The following is a 20,203-nucleotide window of genomic DNA, read 5'->3' on the forward strand; positions in this document are numbered from 1 at the left end:
AGTAGTGAAGTTCTAATAAGTAGCAACTCGTCCATTTGAATTTTCTGCTCCGTACATTTTGTACGCCAAAGTGAATGCATGCGAGACATTTCACCCTTTCCACATTTTTTTGTTTTTGTTTACAGATGAAGTATCATTTACAGATCATGAGCAAATAGATTTTCACTATATGCACTGTTGGTCAGTTGAAAATCCACACTAGCTGAAAGAAATAGATGAACAATGACCTCAGTCACCTAATGTGCTGTGCAGGCTTTCTAGGATTCATATCATTGGTCCCTGTTTTGTTGATAGCAATTATAAATGCTTCTCCCAGCAGAACTGTTCTGGTGGTTATTGGGAAACATCACACTTGACATAAGGCAGTCCATGTGTGTAGTACCAACATGATTGATAGCCTGCCAGTTTCATCCAGATAACTACAGCCCTTCACAAATCCAGAAGAAATTTAACAACATTCTGTGCTCCTGATGTAAACGCCATGAACTAGCCCCGAATTAAGCGTCTGCTTACATTTGGACCACTAGGGCAAATGATGCTGTGTTGTTACAAAGTTCCGTACATTATGTTGTTGAAGTCCCCTTTTGAGCCACAGAAAAAAATCATAGTTCCATTTTAAAACAACAAAGTTACTGTCACAATTTGGCAGCAAGAAACATTACAAATTTCTTGTACATCAGAAAAGTCACCACATTGTCTGTTATAACTTAAAGAAAACCACACCTCGGAATATTTATTACTTCTGTATATATTTTGGCTGCTACATCTTGTATTTTTCCTCGTTTATGATTTGTACTGTGTATGTTAAGGTGATGAGACCCAATGATGCTCGTGTAGTTTAAACAGGCAGCACAGTAAAGAGATTCATGTAACAGATGTTTGTATATATTTTCCAAAACAACTTTGATACCTCCTATTCCTGAGGTGTTTTTGTTGTGCACCATTAACTTTTTTCAGTGCGTAACTGTATCCTTCGCACACAGGTCCCTGCAGTCGGACATTGACGAGTTGGCCAGAGTGGACGGCTACGAGGCGTGGCGGGAGCGAGAAGCCACCGAGCTGAGTGACCTGGTCCAGAGGCGGCTGCACAGTTTGCAGAACCCACAGGACTGCAACACTGCTCGCAAGCTTGTTTGTGCCCTCAACAAGGTGGGTAGAGGTGTCAGTAAGTGCGTGGCTGGTGCTGGACTTGCAAAGCACTGTAGAACTGTCCCAAACACTTGGCACATTTATAATTAACTGCTTAATTACCTGGCATTATTTTATCAGAATTGCATATTAGTAAATGATGCAGTACAAATAATGGAAAGAGGAAACTTTACTCACCATACAGTTCACTTGTTTAAGGTAATAACTCTCCATTGTTGATGTGGTCTGCAGTCCTGAGACTGGTCTGATGCAGCTCTCCATGCCACTCTATCCTATGCAAGCTTCTTCATCTCCCAGTACCTACTGCAACCTACATCCTTCTGAACCTGCTTAGTGTATTGATCTCTTCGTCTCCCTCTACGATTTTTACCCTCCACGCTGCCCTCCAATGCTAAATTTGTGATCCCTCGATGCCTCAGAACATGTCCTACCAACCGATCCCTTCTTCTAGTCAAGTTGTGCCACAAACTTCTCTTCTCCCCAATCCTATTCAATACCTCCTCATTAGTTACGTGATCTACCCACCGTATCTTCAGCATTCTTCTGTAGCACCACATTTCGAAAGCTTCTATTCTCTTCTTGTCCAAACTAGTTATCGTCCATGTCTCACTTCCATACATGGCTACACTCCATACAAATACTTTCAGAAACGACTTCCTGACACCTAAATCTATATTCGATGTTAACAAATTTCTCTTCTTGAGAAAAGCTTTCCTTGCCATTGCCAGTCTACATTTTATATCCTCTCTACTTCGACCATCATCGGTTATTTTACTCCCTAAATAGCAAAACTCCTTTACTACTTTAAGTGTCTCATTTCCTAATCTAATTCCCTCACCATCACCCGACTTAATTTGACTACATTCCATTATCCTCGTTTTGCTTTTGTTGATGTTCATCTTATATCCTCCTTTCAAGACACTGTCCATTCCGTTCAACTGCTCTTCCAAGTCCTTTGCTTTCTCTGACAGAATTACAATGTCATCGGCGAACCTCAAAGTTTTTACTTCTTCTCCATGAATTTTAATACCTACTCCGAATTTTTCTTTTGTTTCCTTTACTGCTTGCTCAATATACAGATTGAATAACATCGGGGAGAGGCTACAACCCTGTCTCACTCCTTTCCCAACCACTGCTTCCCTTTCATGCCCCTCGACTCTTATAACTGCCATCTGGTTTCTGTACAAATTGTAAATAGCCTTTCGCTCCCTGTATTTTACCCCTGACACCTTCAGAATTTGAAAGAGAGTATTCCAGTCAACATTGTCAAAAGCTTTCTCTAAGTCTACAAATGCTAGAAACGTAGGTTTGCCTTTTCTTAATCTTTCTTCCAAGATAAGTCGTAAGGTCAGTATTGCCTCACGTGTTCCAACATTTCTACGGAATCCAAACTGATCCTCCCCGAGGTCGGCTTCTACCAGTTTTTCCATTCGTCTGTAAAGAATTCGCGTTAGTATTTTGCAGCTGTGACTTATTAAACTGATAGTTCGGTAACTTTCACATCTGTCAACACCTGCTTTCTTTGGGATTGGAATTATTATATTCTTCTTAAAGTCTGAGGGTATTTCGCCTGTTTCATACATCTTGCTCACCAGATGGTAGAGTTTTGACATGACTGGCTCTCCTGAGGCCATCAGTAGTTCTAATGGAATGTTGTCTACTCCCAGGGCCTTGTTTTGACTCAGGTCTTTTAGTGCTCTGTCAAACTCTTCACGCAGTATCTTATCTCCCATTTCATCTTCATCTACATCCTCTTCCATTTCCATAATATTGTCCTCAAGTACATCGCCCTTGTATAAACCCTCTATATACTCCTTCCACCTTTCTGCTTTCCCTTCTTTGCTTAGAACTGGGTTGCCATCTGAGCTCTTGATATTCATACAAGTGGTTCTCTTCTCTCCAAAGGTCTCTTTAATTTTCCTGTAGGCAGTATCTATCTTACCCCTAGTGAGACAAGCCTCTACATCCTTACATTTGTCCTCTAGCCATCCCTGCTTAGCCATTTTGCACTTCCTGTCGATTTCATTTTTGAGACGTTTATATTCCTTTTTGCCTGCTTCATTTACTGCATTTTTATATTTTCTCCTTTCATCAATTAAATTCAATATTTCTTCTGTTACCCAAGGATTTCTATTAGCCCGCGTCTTTTTACCTACTTGATCGTCTGCTGCCTTCACCACTACATCCCTCAGAGCTACCCATTCTTCTTCTACTGTATTTCTTTCCCCCATTCCTGTCAATTGTTCCCTAATGCTCTCCCTGAAACTCTGTACAACCTCTGGTTCTTTCAGTTTATCCAGGTCCCATCTCCTTAAATTCCCACCTTTTTGCAGTTTCTTCAGTTTCAATCTGCAGTTCATAACCAATAGATTGTGGTCAGAATCTACATCTGCCCCAGGAAATGTCTTACAATTTAATACTTGGTTCCTAAATCTCTGTCTTACCATTATATAATCTATCTGAAACCTGTCAGTATCTCCAGGCTTCTTCCATGTATACAGCCTCCTTTCATGATTCTTGAACCAAGTGTTAGCTATGATTAAGTTATGCTCTGTGCAAAATTCTACAAGGCGGCTTCCTCTTTCATTCCTTCCCCCCAATCCATATTCACCTACTATGTTTCCTTCTCTCCCTTTTCCTACTGACGAATTCCAGTCACCCATCACTATTAAATTTTCGTCTCCCTTCACTACCTGAATAATTTCTTTTATCTCGTCATACATTTCATCTATTTCTTCATCATCTGCAGAGCTAGTTGGCATATAAACTTGTACTACTGTAGTAGGCATGGGCTTTGTGTCTATCTTGGCCACAATAATGCGTTCACTATGCTGTTTGTAGTAGCTAACCCGCACTCCTATTTTTTTATTCATTATTAAACCTACTCCTGCATTACCCCTATTTGATTTTGTATTTATAACCCTGTAATCACCTGACCAAAAGTCTTGTTCCTCCTGCCACCGAACTTCACTAATTCCCACTATATCTAACTTTAACCTATCCATCTCCCTTTTTAAATTTTCTAACCTACCTGCCCGACTAAGTGATCTGACATTCCACACTCCGATCCGTAGAACGCCAGTTTTCTTTCTCCTGATAACGACGTCCTCTTGAGTAGTCCCCGCCCGGAGATCCGAATGGGGGACTATTTTACCTCCGGAATATTTTACCCAAGAGGACGCCATCATCATTTAATCATACAGTAGAGCTGCATGTCCTCGGGAAAAATTACGGCTGTAGTTTCCCCTTGCTTTCAGCCGTTCGCAGTACCAGCACAGCAAGGCCGTTTTGGTTAATGTTACAAGGCCAGATCAGTCAATCATCCAGACTGTTGCCCCTGCAACTACTGAAAAGGCTGCTGCCCCTCTTCAGGAACCACATGTTTGTCTGGCCTCTCAACAGATACCCCTCCGTTGTGGTTGCACCTACGGTACGGCCATCTGTATCGCTGAGGCACGCAAGCCTCCCCACCAACGGCAAGGTCCATGGTTCATGGGGGGAACTCTCCATTAGAGGTCAGAAATGAGCTCCATGTACTCGCCTTACACTCGCCAGCAGGTCCTATGATGTCATCTGTGAACTCGCCGCCTTTGTCCACTGGGATACGCGTAGAACACTTGTTCGAAACTACTGTAAATTTTTAATCTCTTTGTAAAACTAACAAGTAACATAAGCTGTGGCTTGGTGTGTCAGAGCCACCACAGCTGTAAGAATTCTATACAGGATGTATCACAGTTATTGGCAACTGCTTGTGACACCCACATGGAAGATCCGTATACATTGTGTATCATAGTTAGTAGCAGAGAGTCAAAGTGTATGATGGAAAAATGTGATGGTGGGTTGATAGATCGCTTGTGTGGAAAAAGTTCTCGAACCAGCTCTGCATCACCAAGTCTGTGATGACAGTACAAGAAAACTGGACAAGAGGATGAAGTGTGTTCTCTAAATGCAGATCAGTTATGAAGATACATTCACAACAGTTGTCAAAAAAATTACAGAAATGGATGATAAGCTACACAACTCAGCAATTAGTCCATTATTGCAGGTTGTCGTGACCAGAAGAATACATCATAAACAGTGTGCCTTTTGGGTCACAAGTTGCCAAGTTTTTGTTTGATGGAGCACAATTGTTTTCTTGTGGTGGAAGTGGAATAAAAAAGAAAACAACCAGTTTGTTTGCATTTGACGAATTTTGTATATTTTTCATATGGGGGGGGGGGGGGGTCTGCAGCATTAAACTTTATCCAGGCATCACTCTTGCTCTTATGGAGCATATTTGCAATTGTATCACTCAATTTTTGTCTTAATACTCCACAGTCAAAAATGCTGCTTTGGTAGAAGCCATCTGATCCCGAGAGTCAGTCATTTTCCTCTGTCAGTGCTACTTTACGACAATAATGTCGTGGACTTATCTTCTGTACTAAATGACATTTAGCCTTACTCTCCTGCACACTTCATTAAGAGAGAATGAGTAGTAAAGTAGGAACCAACCACAATGCCACCATTCTCAGAATCTTTCCCCCCCCCCCCCCCCCCCTCTCTCTCTCTCTCTCTCTCTCTCTCTCTCTCTCTCTCTCTCTCTCTCACACACACACACACACACACACACACACACACACACACACACACACACACACACACACACACACACACACACACACACACACACACACACACAGGTACCTGTTAATTCTGTACCTTACACTGTCATTGTTTCATCCTTAGTCTTCTAGTACTATTTTTTGTACTTTAACTATATTTTTGTTTATAAGACTGGCATGTAAAATAAAACATAGCAGTGCCATTTAATATTTTCACATGCAAAATTTGCAAATAAAAACAGAGATTCCGTGACTTACCAAATGGGAAAGTGCTGGTAGATAGGCACAATAAAAAACACACAAACACACACACAAAATTTCGAGCTTTCGCAACCCCCCGGTTGCTTCGTCAGGAAAGAGGGAAGGAGAGGGAAAGATGAAAGGATGTGGGTTTTAAGGGAGAGGGTAAGGAGTCATTCCAATCCCGGTAGTGGAAAGACTTACCTTAGGGGGAAAAAAGGACAGGTATACACTCGCGCGCGCGCACACACACATACAGACACAAGCAGACATATTTAAAGACCAAAATATGGCAGGATTTGAGGAGGTCGTAGATCATTAGGGGTAGGATTAGGATCATTTTTCTTCGTGGCAAATGATTCTGCCCTGAAATGAGATCCATCCTTCATGAAATCCTCCCCACTTCACCAAGAGTGTCTTTCCGCCGTCCACCTAACCTTCGTAACCTCTTAGTTCATCCCTATGAAATCTCCAAACCACCTTCCCTACCCTCTGGATCCTACCCTTGTAACCGCCCCCGGTGTAAAACCTGTCCCATGCACCCTCCCACGATTAGGATCATTTTTCTTCATGGCAAATGATCCTGCCCTGAAATGAGATCCATCCTTCATGAAATCCTCCCCACTCCACCAAGAGTGTCTTTCCGCCGTCCACCTAACCTTCGTAACCTCTTAGTTCATCCCTATGAAATCCTCAAACCACCTTCCCTACCCTCTGGCTCCTACCCTTGTAACCGCCCCCGGTGTAAAACCTGTCCCATGCACCCTCCCACCACCACCTACTCCAGTCCTGTAACCCGGAAGGTGTACACTATCAAAGGCAGAGCCACGTGTGAAAGCACCCACATGATTTACCAACTGACCTGCCTACACTGTGAAGCTTTCTATGTGGGAATGACCAGCAACAAACTGTCCATTCGCATAAACGGACAAAGGCAGACAGTGTTTGTTGGTAATGAGGATCACCCTGTGGCTAAACATGCCTTGGTGCACGGCCAGCACATCTTGGCACAGTGTTACACCGTCCGGGTTATCTGGATACTTCCGACTAACACCAACCTATCCGAACTCCGGAGATGGGAACTTGCTCTTCAATATATCCTCTCTTCCCGTTATCCACCAGGCCTCAATCTCCGCTAATTTCAAGTTGCCGCCACTCATACCTCACCTGTCTTTCAACAACATCTTTGCCTCTGTACTTCTGCCTCGACTGACATCTCTGCCCAAACTCTTTGCCTCTGTATATGTCTGCTTGTGTCTGTGTGCGCGAGTGTATACCTGTCCTTTTTTCCCCCTAAGGTAAGTCTTTCCGCTCCCGGGATTGGAATGACTCCTTACCCAAAACCCATATCCTTTCGTCTTTCCCTCTCCTTCCCTCTTTCCTGACGAAGCAACCGTTGGTTGCGAAAGCTAGAATTTTGTGTGTATGTTTGTGTGTCTATCGACGTGCCAGCACTTTCGTTTGGTAAGTCACATCATCTTTGTTTTTATATATATATATATGGTTATAATAGAAGGAAACATTCCACGAAGGAAAAATATATTTAAAAAACAAAGATGATGTGACTTACCAAACGAGAGTGCTGGCAGGTCGACAGACACACAAACAAACACAAACATACACACAAAATCCAAGCTTTCGCAACCAACGGTTGCCTCGTCAGGAAAGAGGGAAGGAGAAGGAAAGACAAAAGGATATGGGTTTTAAGGGAGAGGGTAAGGAGTCATTCCAATCCCGGGAGCGGAAAGACTTACCTTAGGGGGAAAAAAGGACAGGTATACACTCGCACACACACACATATCCATCCACACATACACAGACACAAGCAGACATTTGTAAAGGCAAAGAGTTTGGCCCAAACTCTTTGCCTTTACAAATGTCTGCTTGTGTCTGTGTATGTGTGGATGGATATGTGTGTGTGTGCGAGTGTATACCTGTCCTTTTTTCCCCCTAAGGTAAGTCTTTCCGCTCCCGGGATTGGAATGACTCCTTACCCTCTCCCTTAAAACCCATATCCTTTTGTCTTTCCTTCTCCTTCCCTCTTTCCTGACGAGGCAACCGTTGGTTGCGAAAGCTTGGATTTTGTGTGTATGTTTGTGTTTGTTTGTGTGTCTGTCGACCTGCCAGCACTCTCGTTTGGTAAGTCACATCATCTTTGTTTTTTAAATATATATATATATATATATATATATATATATATATATATATATATATATATAATGACTCCTTACCTTCTCCCTTAAAACCCACATCCTTTCGTCTTTCCCTCTCTTTCCCTCTTTCCTGATGAGGCATCAGTTTGTTGCGAAAGCTTGAATTTTGTGTGTATGTTTGTGTTCGTTTGTGTGTCTGTCGACCTGCCAGCACTTTCATTTGGTAAGTCACATCATCTTTGTTTATATATATATATATATATATATATATATATATATATATATATATATAATAGAGGGAAACGTTCCACGTGGGAAAAATATATTTAAAAAGAAAGATGATGAGACTTACCAAACAAAAGCGCTGGCAGGTCGATAGACACACAGACAAACACAAACATACACACAAAATCTAGCTTTCGCAACCAATGGTTGCCTTTTGTCTTTCCCTCTCCTTTCCTGACGAGGCAACCATTGGTTGCGAAAGCAGATTTTGTGTGTATGTTTGTGTTTGTCTGTGTGTCTATCGACCTGCCAGCGCTTTTGTTTGGTAAGTCTCATCATCTTTCTTTTTAAATATATATATATATATATATATATAGAGTGTCATAGGCAGTATTTTAAGAATATGCACAAGTACACTGCCCTCACAATTACTTTCTTTCTCATTTTTCATTGGCAAGAACTAATTATTATCTATCATATAATCTATACAAATGGATGTCTCTTGTTACACCTTGAAATTGTATCTGTACAGCATTTATTACAACATGTCAGTCACTGATTTTTGCAGCCTCCTTAATTGGAAAGCACCCTGGTAGAGCACCTATCATTTTCATAACTACATGCTGCTGTTCATGGTACGTCGTCTGATGTGACAGTGTTTGTCTATCGATATTACAACTACCTCGTTGGAAAGTAGCCTGCTGCCCCATCTTTGGAATTGTGTCTATACTTACCATGGCAACCAGTGGCTTCTAAATTGGTTCTCCAACAGGCCTAGAGAGGGAATCCCATGTACTGTCGAAACGATTTTTATTTCTCTCATATGTTTAATATTTTTACATATTTTATCTGAGAATAGCTGTTGAACCAGCCAAGTTTCATGTATTTTTATTTTTCATTCTTGTCATTGTTCTTTTAATTACAAAATTTTACATTGTTATTTGGCTTTTGACCCATTGGTTAGACATCATTCTGTCAAAAGTGGACGGAGCCTCCAGTATATAATAGAGGGAAACCCCGCACCCCTACCTTCTACCTAAAATTCACAAACCCAATCATCCCGGCCGCCCCATCGTAGCTGGTTATGAAGCCCCCACAGAACGTATCTCTGCCTACGTAGATCAACATCTTCAACCCATTACATGCAGTCTCCCATCCTTCATCAAAAGATGGGAACTTGCCCTTCAGTATATCCTTTCTTCTTGTTACCCAGCAGGCCTCAACCTCCGCTAATTTCAAGTTGCTGCCGCTCATACCTCACCTGTCATTCAACAACATCTTTGCCTCTGTACTTCCGCCTCGACTGACATCTCTGCCCGAACTCTTTGCCTTTACAAATGTCTGCTTGTGTCTGTGTATGTGCGGATGGATATGTGTGTGTGTGCGAGTGTATACCTGTCCTTTTTTCCCCCTAAGGTAAGTCTTTCCGCTCCTGGGATTGGAATGACTCCTTACCCTCTCCCTGAAAACCCACACCCTTTCGTCTTTCCCTCTCCTTCCCGATGAAGCAACCGTTGGTTGCGAAAGCTTGAATTTTGTGTCTATCAACCTGCCAGCGCTTTTGTTTGGTAAGTCACATCATCTTTGTTTTTTTTATATATAAAAGTAAGGTGTGCACTGCTTTCTCTAGCAGTGATTTACCACCAGTAGGAGGCTCCTGCTCATACAGCATTTTGGTAATTCATCATTTTATATAATGTTCTTTAATGTATGTAGCCCTCTGATCAGACTTTGTATTTGACTTGTAGGCCAGAAGATAACCACAGGTGTGGTCAAAACCAGTTACCAGAATAAATAATCTGTGATCAAGACTGATTTTAATAGTAACTACTAGTAATAACATTGATCACTGTCTGCTTCCACGACGTATTCAAAAGTAATACCAGGATTAGTGAACAGGTGATCCAATGGAGCGACACAAATAGCTTCATGTCGTGCACTGCACAGTATGTTTACATCTTTGTGCTGCCATTTATTTGAGACAGTGAGTGGTGACCACACACGTCACTCACTCAGAGTATTCCAGTTAGGCAGTCTCATAACTGAGTGGTGGTGGGACTGGGGTGAGATAAAAAATTCTGTAGAGTCACCTAGTCAGGGTCATTTAGACTTGATTGCAACAGGCAGGTTCAGATGGATGGTGGTTGGACTAAGGAGAGCATCAAGGAAAGGATGAAAAAATTGAACTGGCAGACATTTGACAACAGGTGCAAATTACGTTGCGAAAGCCAACTTGTGCTGGTTCTTCACAGTATGTAAATGAGGTATCTCAGAATGTGCGACAGCCCCCACCCTCGTCTTCTCTCCCCAGTATATCACTCCTCCAGGGACTGCAAAGACAAGAGTGATCATAGTACTAATAATAGCACTACATACATGAATGAATGGAATAGGAAGAAACATTGACCTGTAGTACATGGTAAGTACCCTCTGCCATGCACTTAAGTTGTTTGCAGATGCAGTTGTGAAGAGTGTTACACAGGATAGACTAGTGTAGAAAACTGCATCAAATGAGTTTTCTGATTCAAGACCACAACAACATGAAATTTTGGTGGTTGCTTATTTGCCTTTTGCCTTTATTGCTTATATTACCTCCCTCCTGCTACCTGTGTACTGCCGTACAGGGCTGCGGCTACGGCTGCCAGCTGCACCACGTGGTGTACTGTCTGTTGGTGGCGTATGGCACCCAGCGGACCATGATCCTCAAGTCCAAGGGCTGGCGGTACCACAAGGGCGGCTGGGAGGAGGTGTTCCTGCCTGTGTCCGAGACGTGCACCGATGCCGGCGGCAGCTCCAGGTCTCACTGGCCCGGTGAGTAGCCACGTCAGTCAGCTGTGTAACCGACTAGAGGCAGGCCTCTTCTTATGAAGACAGCTCAGTGACCTCCACCTGAGCTTCAAATCTGTCGGGAGTACTTCAACCCTTCTCAAACTGCCCAAGTCAACTGTTGGTGAGTTATAGTGAAGTGGAAACATGAAGGAACAACCACAGCCAAACCAAGACCACTGTATACTGACAGATGGGTACTTTCAGGCATTGAGGAGGGTGGTTGTAAAAAAAAAAAAAATTGTATAAAATCAACGGAAGGAATCTTTCGTGAATTCCAAAGTGCTACCAGCAGCCCAGTGATGTGTATAGGGAGGTAAAAGTAATGGGGGACAATGGTCGATCAGCTAATCACGAGCCATACATTTCTGTAGTCAGAGCTGAGCAATGCTTGATGTGGTGAAGAACAACACCCCTGGAAACAAGTGATTTGGAGTCACGTATCAGAGTATTCCCTGTGGCAATCTGATGCAATAGTTAAAAGTGTGGTGACTGCTACCTGCCACGAAGTGTGGTAGCAACAGTGAAGTAAGGGGCGGCCATGATACAGTATGGGGATGCTTTTTGTGATGGTCCCCTTACAGCGCGTAAGAAAAAACTAAATGGAGGAGGATATGAACGCATATAAAACATTGTGTACTGTGTACAGTAGAGGAATAATTTGGGGACGATGATTGTATCAGTGTGACAAAGCGCCAGTCAGAGGTGTGTGGGCAATAACATTCCTGAAATGGGCTTGCCTGCCTACAGTCCCAGCCTGAAACAGATGGGTCCTTTGGGATAGGCTCAAACGCCAACTTCGCTCTCCAGGCTCCGGTACCCAACACCCAACAAACTACATTCTCTAGTTTCAGATCTCTAGGAAGAGTGGGCTGCCATTCCTCCACAGACAATGACACCTCTTTGCAGGCATAAAAGAATAGGAGCCTGGACAGAATGGGAGGGGGGGGGGTGTCGGAATTACTCCTGGTACTGCATACTAGCTGGTCATCCTGATTCCCTGCCCCCCACCCCTCCCCCATATTCTTTGAGGAAGGGAGGGGGTGACAGTCATTTGTGGTTCCACACAATTTATAGACAGACAGGTTTTAAAAATTGTGGAGGGGTGTATTACGGTGGATTTTCTTTAATGAAAATGGTAGGGTTCTTATAATTACTGTATTTGTCTGTCACAAATTTGCTAAGTACAGAAATATTCAGATTGCACACAAAACTAGGGTGATCAAGCAGGGAAGCAATTCTTGTTCACATGCCACAAAGTTGCTTAATTTCGAAACAAAATTTGAGAATAAATTTAGGGAAATGAACCCTAGCAATCAAAATGCACTACATTATATTTTTAGTTTACTTTGAAATGTGTTAAAAATCCATAATTTGTTCATATAACATAAAGCACGGTTGTGATATGGAGGCAATTATTAAAAATGAAAAACTATGCATTAGACATTATAAAAATATCCATAGGGTCTAGACACTTTAATACTTTGGTAAATTAAGAGTGTTTGAAATAATGCACTTCATGTGTAACTTTTTTTAACCATAATTATAGATCCATATCAATAACATCGATTTGCAGAAGGAGTTTGGAACATATACTGTGTTCAGGCATTAGGAATTACTTCGAAGAAAATGATTTATTGGCAAATAGCCAAACAGATTCAGTTCAGTTGAAGACAACTAGCTGTCTGTAATGAATGCTATCAACAGTGGATGTGAAATTGATTCCATATTTTTAGAATTCCAGAGGACTTTTGACACCATTCCTCGTAAGCGACTTCTAATCAGTTTGTGTGCATATGGATTATCATCTCAATTTTAATGAATTCAGTTGTTTCTCAATACCACTGACACTAACATTGACTTCACTCATCTTTTCAGTGGTACAAGGATTAATTTGAGGGTAATTCTGGGTTTTACTTTGTAAAGGAACATTTGAAAACAGAGGTAAGCATTTCAGCTTTTGCGTTGCTACCCTCAGTTTCATTTCCTGCCTCTTTTGTGAGTGACTGACAACGAACTTTTGTGTCACTAACAGTTTCACATATGAGCAGAATTTCTTTGGATTTTGTGGAAAGTCTTTTAACAATACTCTGATATAGTAGTCATTGTGAAGGCATCACACAGGGCTCTCTTTGACAGCCAAACGCATGTCATTCAGCATCTCTTGCTCTATGGCCATATGCTTTATCCAGTGCATGTCCACCAGTTCTTTAAAACATGAGCCATAGTTCCTCTACATGCTTCTGCCCTGTGCGTAAACTCCCAAGTTCCTCATTGAGATATGACGCTACCAATTTTTTATCTAATTTGCGGAACATATCTATTTTCCTGCTTGTTTGATTTGTCCTTTGTACATTGGTAACCGTTGTTGTCACAACTGTCTCATAGTCATTGATACCAGTTACAATGTGGACATCTTCAGAAAAGATCATGTCTATTTGTTGCCATTAGATCCAATATATTTCCTTCCTAACTGCCTGTTGTAGGTAGTTTTGAGAGAAGGCATTTAGTTAAGTTTTACACGATGTTTTATCATACCCACACTAACAAAACTGTAATTTTTCCAATTAATTGTTGGATGATTAAAGTCTCCACCAATGGTTACAGTAGGACTGTGGAACTTACATACAAGTGAACTGATGTTTTCGGTTACACCAGGATATGAGTCTCGTGGGCTGTAGAAGCATCCAATTAGCCTATTCTGCCGACCCCTTATAGTGAGACTTGCCAAGGCAATCTCAAATGCAGCTTCAATTTGTACCTTGGTGGATTTGAGTTGCTTGTCTACTGCGACAGATAAACCACCTCCATTTCCCATTAGTGTATCCTTTCAATATACATGTAAATTTTCCCTAAAAATTCTCACTGCTATCAATTTGTGGTTCCAACCAGCTTTCTGTACCTAGTATTATGCAATATTCATTGCTTTTCAGGAGAACTTTGAACTCTGGCACCGGGTGGTCAACACACTGGGCTCGCATTCGAGAGGATGATGGTTCAAACCTGCATCCGGCCATCCTGATGTGGATTTTCCACGATTTCCCTAAATTGCTTCAGGCAAATGTAGGGGTGGTTCCGTTGGAAGGGGACAGGTGATTGCATTTCCCATCCTTCCTTAATCTGAGCTGTGTTCTGTCTCTAATGATCTCATTGTTGAAGGGATGTTAAACACCAATCTCCTCCCTCAACTCCGGCATTTTATTGTGAATGCTTTGGTAGTTAACCACTAGGATTTCAGTGTTCATACCTGCTGTAGACATTTCTTTCAATATTACACTGATACTTCTGAGTTTCCTACAGCTACCATACCTGGATTGGGTGCAGAGTCACCTGACAAAAAACCTTGTGTGCACCCCACGCACAATCAGCTATATGATATGTGGCACACACCTGACCAATTTAGGGGGATCCTACAGTTCTCAATTCTGTGGCGCAAGTCTAGGAAGTCACGACACCTTCGAAGTCTGAAGTCTCTGTTGCAGTCCTTCCACATGACTCAGAATTGAGGGGCCGTGGTCAGTTCTGGGGACATTGCTGCAAATTGTGAGCTTTGTGGAAACTCTGTGCATATGTCTAGTCTTTGCAATCTTCTCTGCCAGTGTTGGAATGATCCTAATATGAACTTGGAGCCCATATGACAAGCATCATTTGTTCCAGTGTGTGCCACAACCTGTAGTTGCTTTCACCTTATTACCTCAATGGCTGCCCGAATAGCCTCTTCAACGTGTTGAACGGGGCCACCAGGCACACACTCTGAGAGCCCCTGGTGTCCCTTGCTGCCATTTTCCTAAGGGGTACCATCATTTGCCATACATTTGAACTGCAGCAGGTAATATACCTCTACCCTTTTGCATTTGCCACCTCATGAAACAAATTTCCGTGAAACAGGTGGATTGAGTACCATTGGCTCAATTTCGATTTCACTGAAAGACAGCACCTCAAACTTGTTGGTTAGGGGGATCAGGTACAACAACCTGAATGCTCTCACACCCTGTACAGGACACCTAGCTTTACCATTGAAATGCCACTCGCAGTCAAGTCAACGAAAGTCAGTCAACCCATTTCTTGTTCAATAACAGTATTCATTGTGGAGCTGCATTTTGGCTGGTAAAATGTATTACAGGACAGTAACTTTAAGCTAAGCCTGCTGATTATCTTTTAATTTGTTGAGCTTAAGAATTGGCAGTTAACTATAAGAACTGAAGCAAATGAACAATAAGAGACTTCTATTAAGGCAACAGAAAAAGCGATAGTAAGAATTTCTAGTTTCCTAGAACCCTTTGAGGTTAATTACAGTTGTTAGGAAACTTGCAAATAGTTAATTTATGATAAAGGTGGATAATATGCATTGCTCCTAAGGGAAAATTAGGTGTAACATATCACAAACACTGATTTACTACAAATTAAACTATACACAAGACAATGATAAGTTCTCAAAAGTGCTTGTTTATTTGTGGTGGTACACAGTGAAATTTGGGGTGGTATATTGTAGACCTGCGGAAGGCAACGGAATACCACCGCAGATTATCTTCCCTGCATAATGCAGTCTCCATTTTATGCACAAAAAATGGCTTCCTCTCATGTTAAATCAGTGTCCAGAGGTAAAATAGTCCCCCATTCGGATCTCCGGGGGGGGGGACAACTTGAAAGGAGGCAAAAAATCAAAACAAGGATTGGTACCTGGAATGTCAGAACTCTGCTACAAGCAGGAAAACTAGAAACTCTTAAAAGAGAGATGGAAAAGAATCATATGGACCTCGTAGGAGTTGCTGAGGTAATATGGAATGGATATGGAGAGTTGCAGTCAGATGAATATGTATTCTACTACTCGGGAGGAGAAGTAAAAGGAATTAATGGAGTAGGAATGATTATGACAAAGGAATTGGCTAAATGTGTGGAATATGTAGACTATGCAAATGACCGGGTTATTGGTGTAAGGCTGAAAGGAGCACAAAAAGATTTGCCGATTATCCAGGTGTATATGCCAACTTCAGAACATGATGACCAAATTGTAGAGGAAACATACAATGTAATAGAGAGAATAATGGACGAAAATAAAAAATGCTGCAAAATAGTAATGGGAGACTGGAACGCCATTGTGGGAGAAGGGAAAGAGGGAAGCATAGTAAGCAGTCATGCTCTTGGAAAGAGAAATGACAGAGGCGAATGGTTAATTGACTTCTGCGGGAAAAGGCAGCTGATAGCGGCAAACACATGGTTCAAGAACCACAAGAGGAGGCTCTACACTTGGGAATCACCAGGGGATAAATACAGAAACCAAATCGATTTTATACTGGTAGAAGAAAGATACAGGAATGGAATCAAGAAGGTGCACACATTACCAGGTGCAGATATTAATAGTAACCACAACTTACTTATGGCAGAAATAGAAATAAGAATGAAAAAACTGAAGAAGGCGACCATGGTGAAGAAGTGGGATTCAGAGAAGATAAGATCCAACAAAGAACAAATTACAGAAATTCTGTCTCGGGAGTTTCTAAACACATTACAAGACCAAGAAGCACCTGATAATGCCAACGAGTACTGGAATATGCTGAAAGAAGGAATCATTAAAGCAGGACAGCAAAATATAAGATATGTAAAAGGGAAAAGGTCAAAAAAACCATGGGTCACACAAGAAATGATTTCCAAGATGGAGGAGAGAAGAAAATTGAAAAACAAGAACACTGAAGATGCAAGAAAGATATACCGAAGGTTAAATAATGAACTGCGAAGAGAAACAGAGCAGGCTACGAAAAAATGGCTAAAAAAGGAATGTGATGAAATTGAAGAACTGGACAGAAAGGAAAGATACGACTTACTATACAACAGAGTAAAGACTATGACATGGGAACAAAACAGAGCAGGAAGTGCTACTATGGAAATTTTGAGTAAAGATGAAGAGGTAGTGTACAAAGATCATGACGGTGTCCTCCAGAGATGGGAAGAATATGTAAATGAGCTATATGACACAAATAGCAAACCAGAAACTCTGGTAATTGAGTCACACAACAGTGTAAGTGAAGACGAGAAAGGACCAACCATCATAATGGAAGAAGTAAAGTCTGCCATAGCTGCAATGAAAAATGGCAAAGCTGTAGGTACAGATACAATACCGGGAGAAATACTAAAGAGCTTGAACCACGATGGAATAAGAGAAATATTGAGGTTATGTAATAAAATATATGACAGTGGTGAATGGCCTGAGGACTTTCTGACAACAGTAATGATTCCATTACCGAAAAAACAAGGAACCAAGAAATGCAGCGAGCACAGGACAATGAGCCTCATTTCACATGCAGCCAAAGTGATGTTAAGAATAATTAATAATAGACTTGTAAAAGTAATGGAGGAGAATTTTGGTGAGGAGCAGTTTGGCTTTAGACAGAATATGGGCACCAGAGATGCAATAGGGCTCCTACAAATTTAGGGAGAAAGGTTTATTGAAAAAGGAAGAGACAGATGTGCTTCATCGATCTAGAAAAGGCATTTGACAGTGTGGTTTGGGACAAGCTGGCGACTATAATGAGGGAAAAGAGAGTGGACTGGAAAACCAGAAGACTTATAAACCATTATATCTTAATCAAAAAGTTTCAGTTAAAGTGAGAGGAGAAAGTACAGACTGGATCAGACTAGGGAAAGGAGTAAGACAAGGATGCTGTTTATCACCTACTTTTTTCAACCTCTACTTGGAAAATATGATTGACCAATGCTCATTAGATGACAAAGGAGTAGAAATTGGAGGAAGAAAAGTAGGGTGTTTAAGTTTTGCTGATGACATGGCCCTTCTAGCCACAGGGGAAAAAGAATTACAGGATTTGGTGGACACCATTGCAACTAACGGAAAAAAATATGGAATGAAAATAAACACAAATAAAACAAAAGTATTGGCACTAGGAGGAAATAAGGAAATAAAAATTATGCTGCATGTAGAAATACTAGACAGGTGCAAAATTTTAAGTATCTTGGAAGCAGGATAGACACCGACTGGAAGTGCACCACAGAAATTAAAACAAGGATAGCAATGGCAAAAGAGGCGTTTTATAAGAAAAGGAGAATCTTTTGCAGCAGTCTGGACAGAGAACTCAGAAAGAGACTCATAAAATGTCTTGTATGGAGTGTTCTTCTATATGGCGCTGAAACGTGGACTATGAGGAAAAAAGACAGAGAAAGGCTGGAGGCTTTTGAGATCTGGACATGGCGGAAGATGGAAAGAATAAGTTGGATGGACAGAGTAAAAAATGAAGAGGTACTGAGAAGAGTGGGAGAGAAAAGACAGTTACTAGATGCAATAAAGAGAAGAAAAAGAAATTGGATTGGGCATATGTTAAGAAAGAATGACGGACTGATAAAAACAGTTTTAGAAGGTTATGTAGAAGGGAAAAGGTAGTGAGGAAGGAAGAGATTCCAGATACTGGATGACATGATGGACGGTACAACATACAGCAGCCTTAAGAAGGAAGCAATGGATCACAGAAAATGGAGAGGCAAAGGACCTGCTAATATAGCAGATAACTGATGATGATGATATTCCTTGGCAGTAACTGTGAATTACAAACTTAAGTCAAAGAGGTAATTATATAGGAACGTAATATTGAGGCAAAGATTTAAGTTCTTTCTCGCATTCTTTAGAGATTGTAGCATTATATTTATATCCAGAATGACTCTTCGATTCTGCAACAGTGTATGCACCATTTTGAAACTTCTTGACAGCTTAAAATTGTGTGCCAATTTGGGATTCGAACTTACACCTCAAGTTTCGTGAGCTATCTGGGCAAGAGTCACAGCTTCCCTTCTCGTGCTTTCCAAATTTCACAGAAGTTCTCCTGCATGTCTTAGTGGGCTAAGGCTCCCAGAAAAACAGATATCATAGAACATTGCTCTAAAGTTTCCAACATAGGGGAAACAGATGGACAAATTGAAGTTAAGAGGGCAGTCTGTGGGTTTTCACTTGATATTTCAGTGAGTAAAGAGCACTGCCTCCAAAACGGAGGGTTCTAGACTCAATACTGTGTCCTGCCAGGAAGTATTTATAGCCTAACATGGGTTAGTTTCTGGATGGTCATCATACGTTAAGTAAGTTCTGTTCAAAAGCTTCCGCTAATGAACTGTAGGAGGGAACACTGACAGTGTTTTGAAGATTTGTGTAGGTTGAGTGCTGTCGTAGTTACAGCACACACACCAGATCAATCGAACTGTTATAATTTCAGCACGCACTGAACAGTCGGACATCTCCTTTTGTCAGGCACTACCGTGAATGACTGAGCAAGGTGGTGCAGTGGTTGATGATACGGTTCAGACTCCCACCTCGTCATCTGGAATTGGGGTTCCAAGGTTATTGTAAATCAATTAAAGCAAATGCTCTATTGGTTTCTTTGAAGAGAAACACAGCCAGTTTCATTCCTCACCTTTTGTGCTGTTGAAACATGTGGTGCCTTTAATGGTCTCATCACCAGCTGGATGGCAAACCTTTTATCCCCCTCGTGAATGAAATGACTGAATTAGAGGTGCCGGTGGTAGTGATAATGTGTGCACATGAGCTGTGCTTGCTTTTTTGGAGAAGTTTTTGGCCATAAGCTATAATGTGTAACAGTCTTTCCATTGTGCCTGGCTGCAGCACTCAACGGGTCTTCTTTATGATGAGTAACAAACTATTGTTTTCCTATTATTGTTGATATTCCTACTTGGAGTTTCCATTGTAACCAGTCAGACATAAGTCACCCTGTAGACAATAAGTACCAGAAAAATAAAGTTTATAAAAGAATTTTGACACTTCATGTAAATACTGTATGTAGATTAGATCAGAATAAAGGAAGGAAAAGTGGAGATTTATGTTAACTGATACCATACTAAGTGTAGCTATTCATCCTGCTATGCCTTTTGATTGCAGCTGTGTTAGTAGCATGATAAGATTACAACCATTATCAATTTTTCACAATTTTTTTAAAAATTTTAGTATGTTGTTTTTCATTGATGCACCATGTCCAACATGAAAGTCATCTGACCATT

At 41.3% G+C, this 20,203-nt stretch overlaps 1 protein-coding gene across 1 annotated transcript in view; it reads left to right on the forward strand.

Moving 5' to 3' along the window:
- The window catches only part of LOC126106792 (alpha-(1,6)-fucosyltransferase), a 345,214-nt gene that overhangs the window by 258,685 nt on the left and 66,326 nt on the right, over positions 1-20,203 (forward strand). The window contains exons 9-10 of the mRNA XM_049913180.1: positions 984-1,149; positions 10,993-11,179. Of these exons, the coding sequence (XP_049769137.1) occupies positions 984-1,149; positions 10,993-11,179 (353 nt within the window). The remainder of the gene's footprint in view (positions 1-983; positions 1,150-10,992; positions 11,180-20,203) is intronic.

This window comes from Schistocerca cancellata, chromosome 10 (genome assembly GCF_023864275.1).
Source record: "Schistocerca cancellata isolate TAMUIC-IGC-003103 chromosome 10, iqSchCanc2.1, whole genome shotgun sequence".
Classification (NCBI taxonomy): Eukaryota; Metazoa; Arthropoda; class Insecta; order Orthoptera; family Acrididae; genus Schistocerca; species Schistocerca cancellata.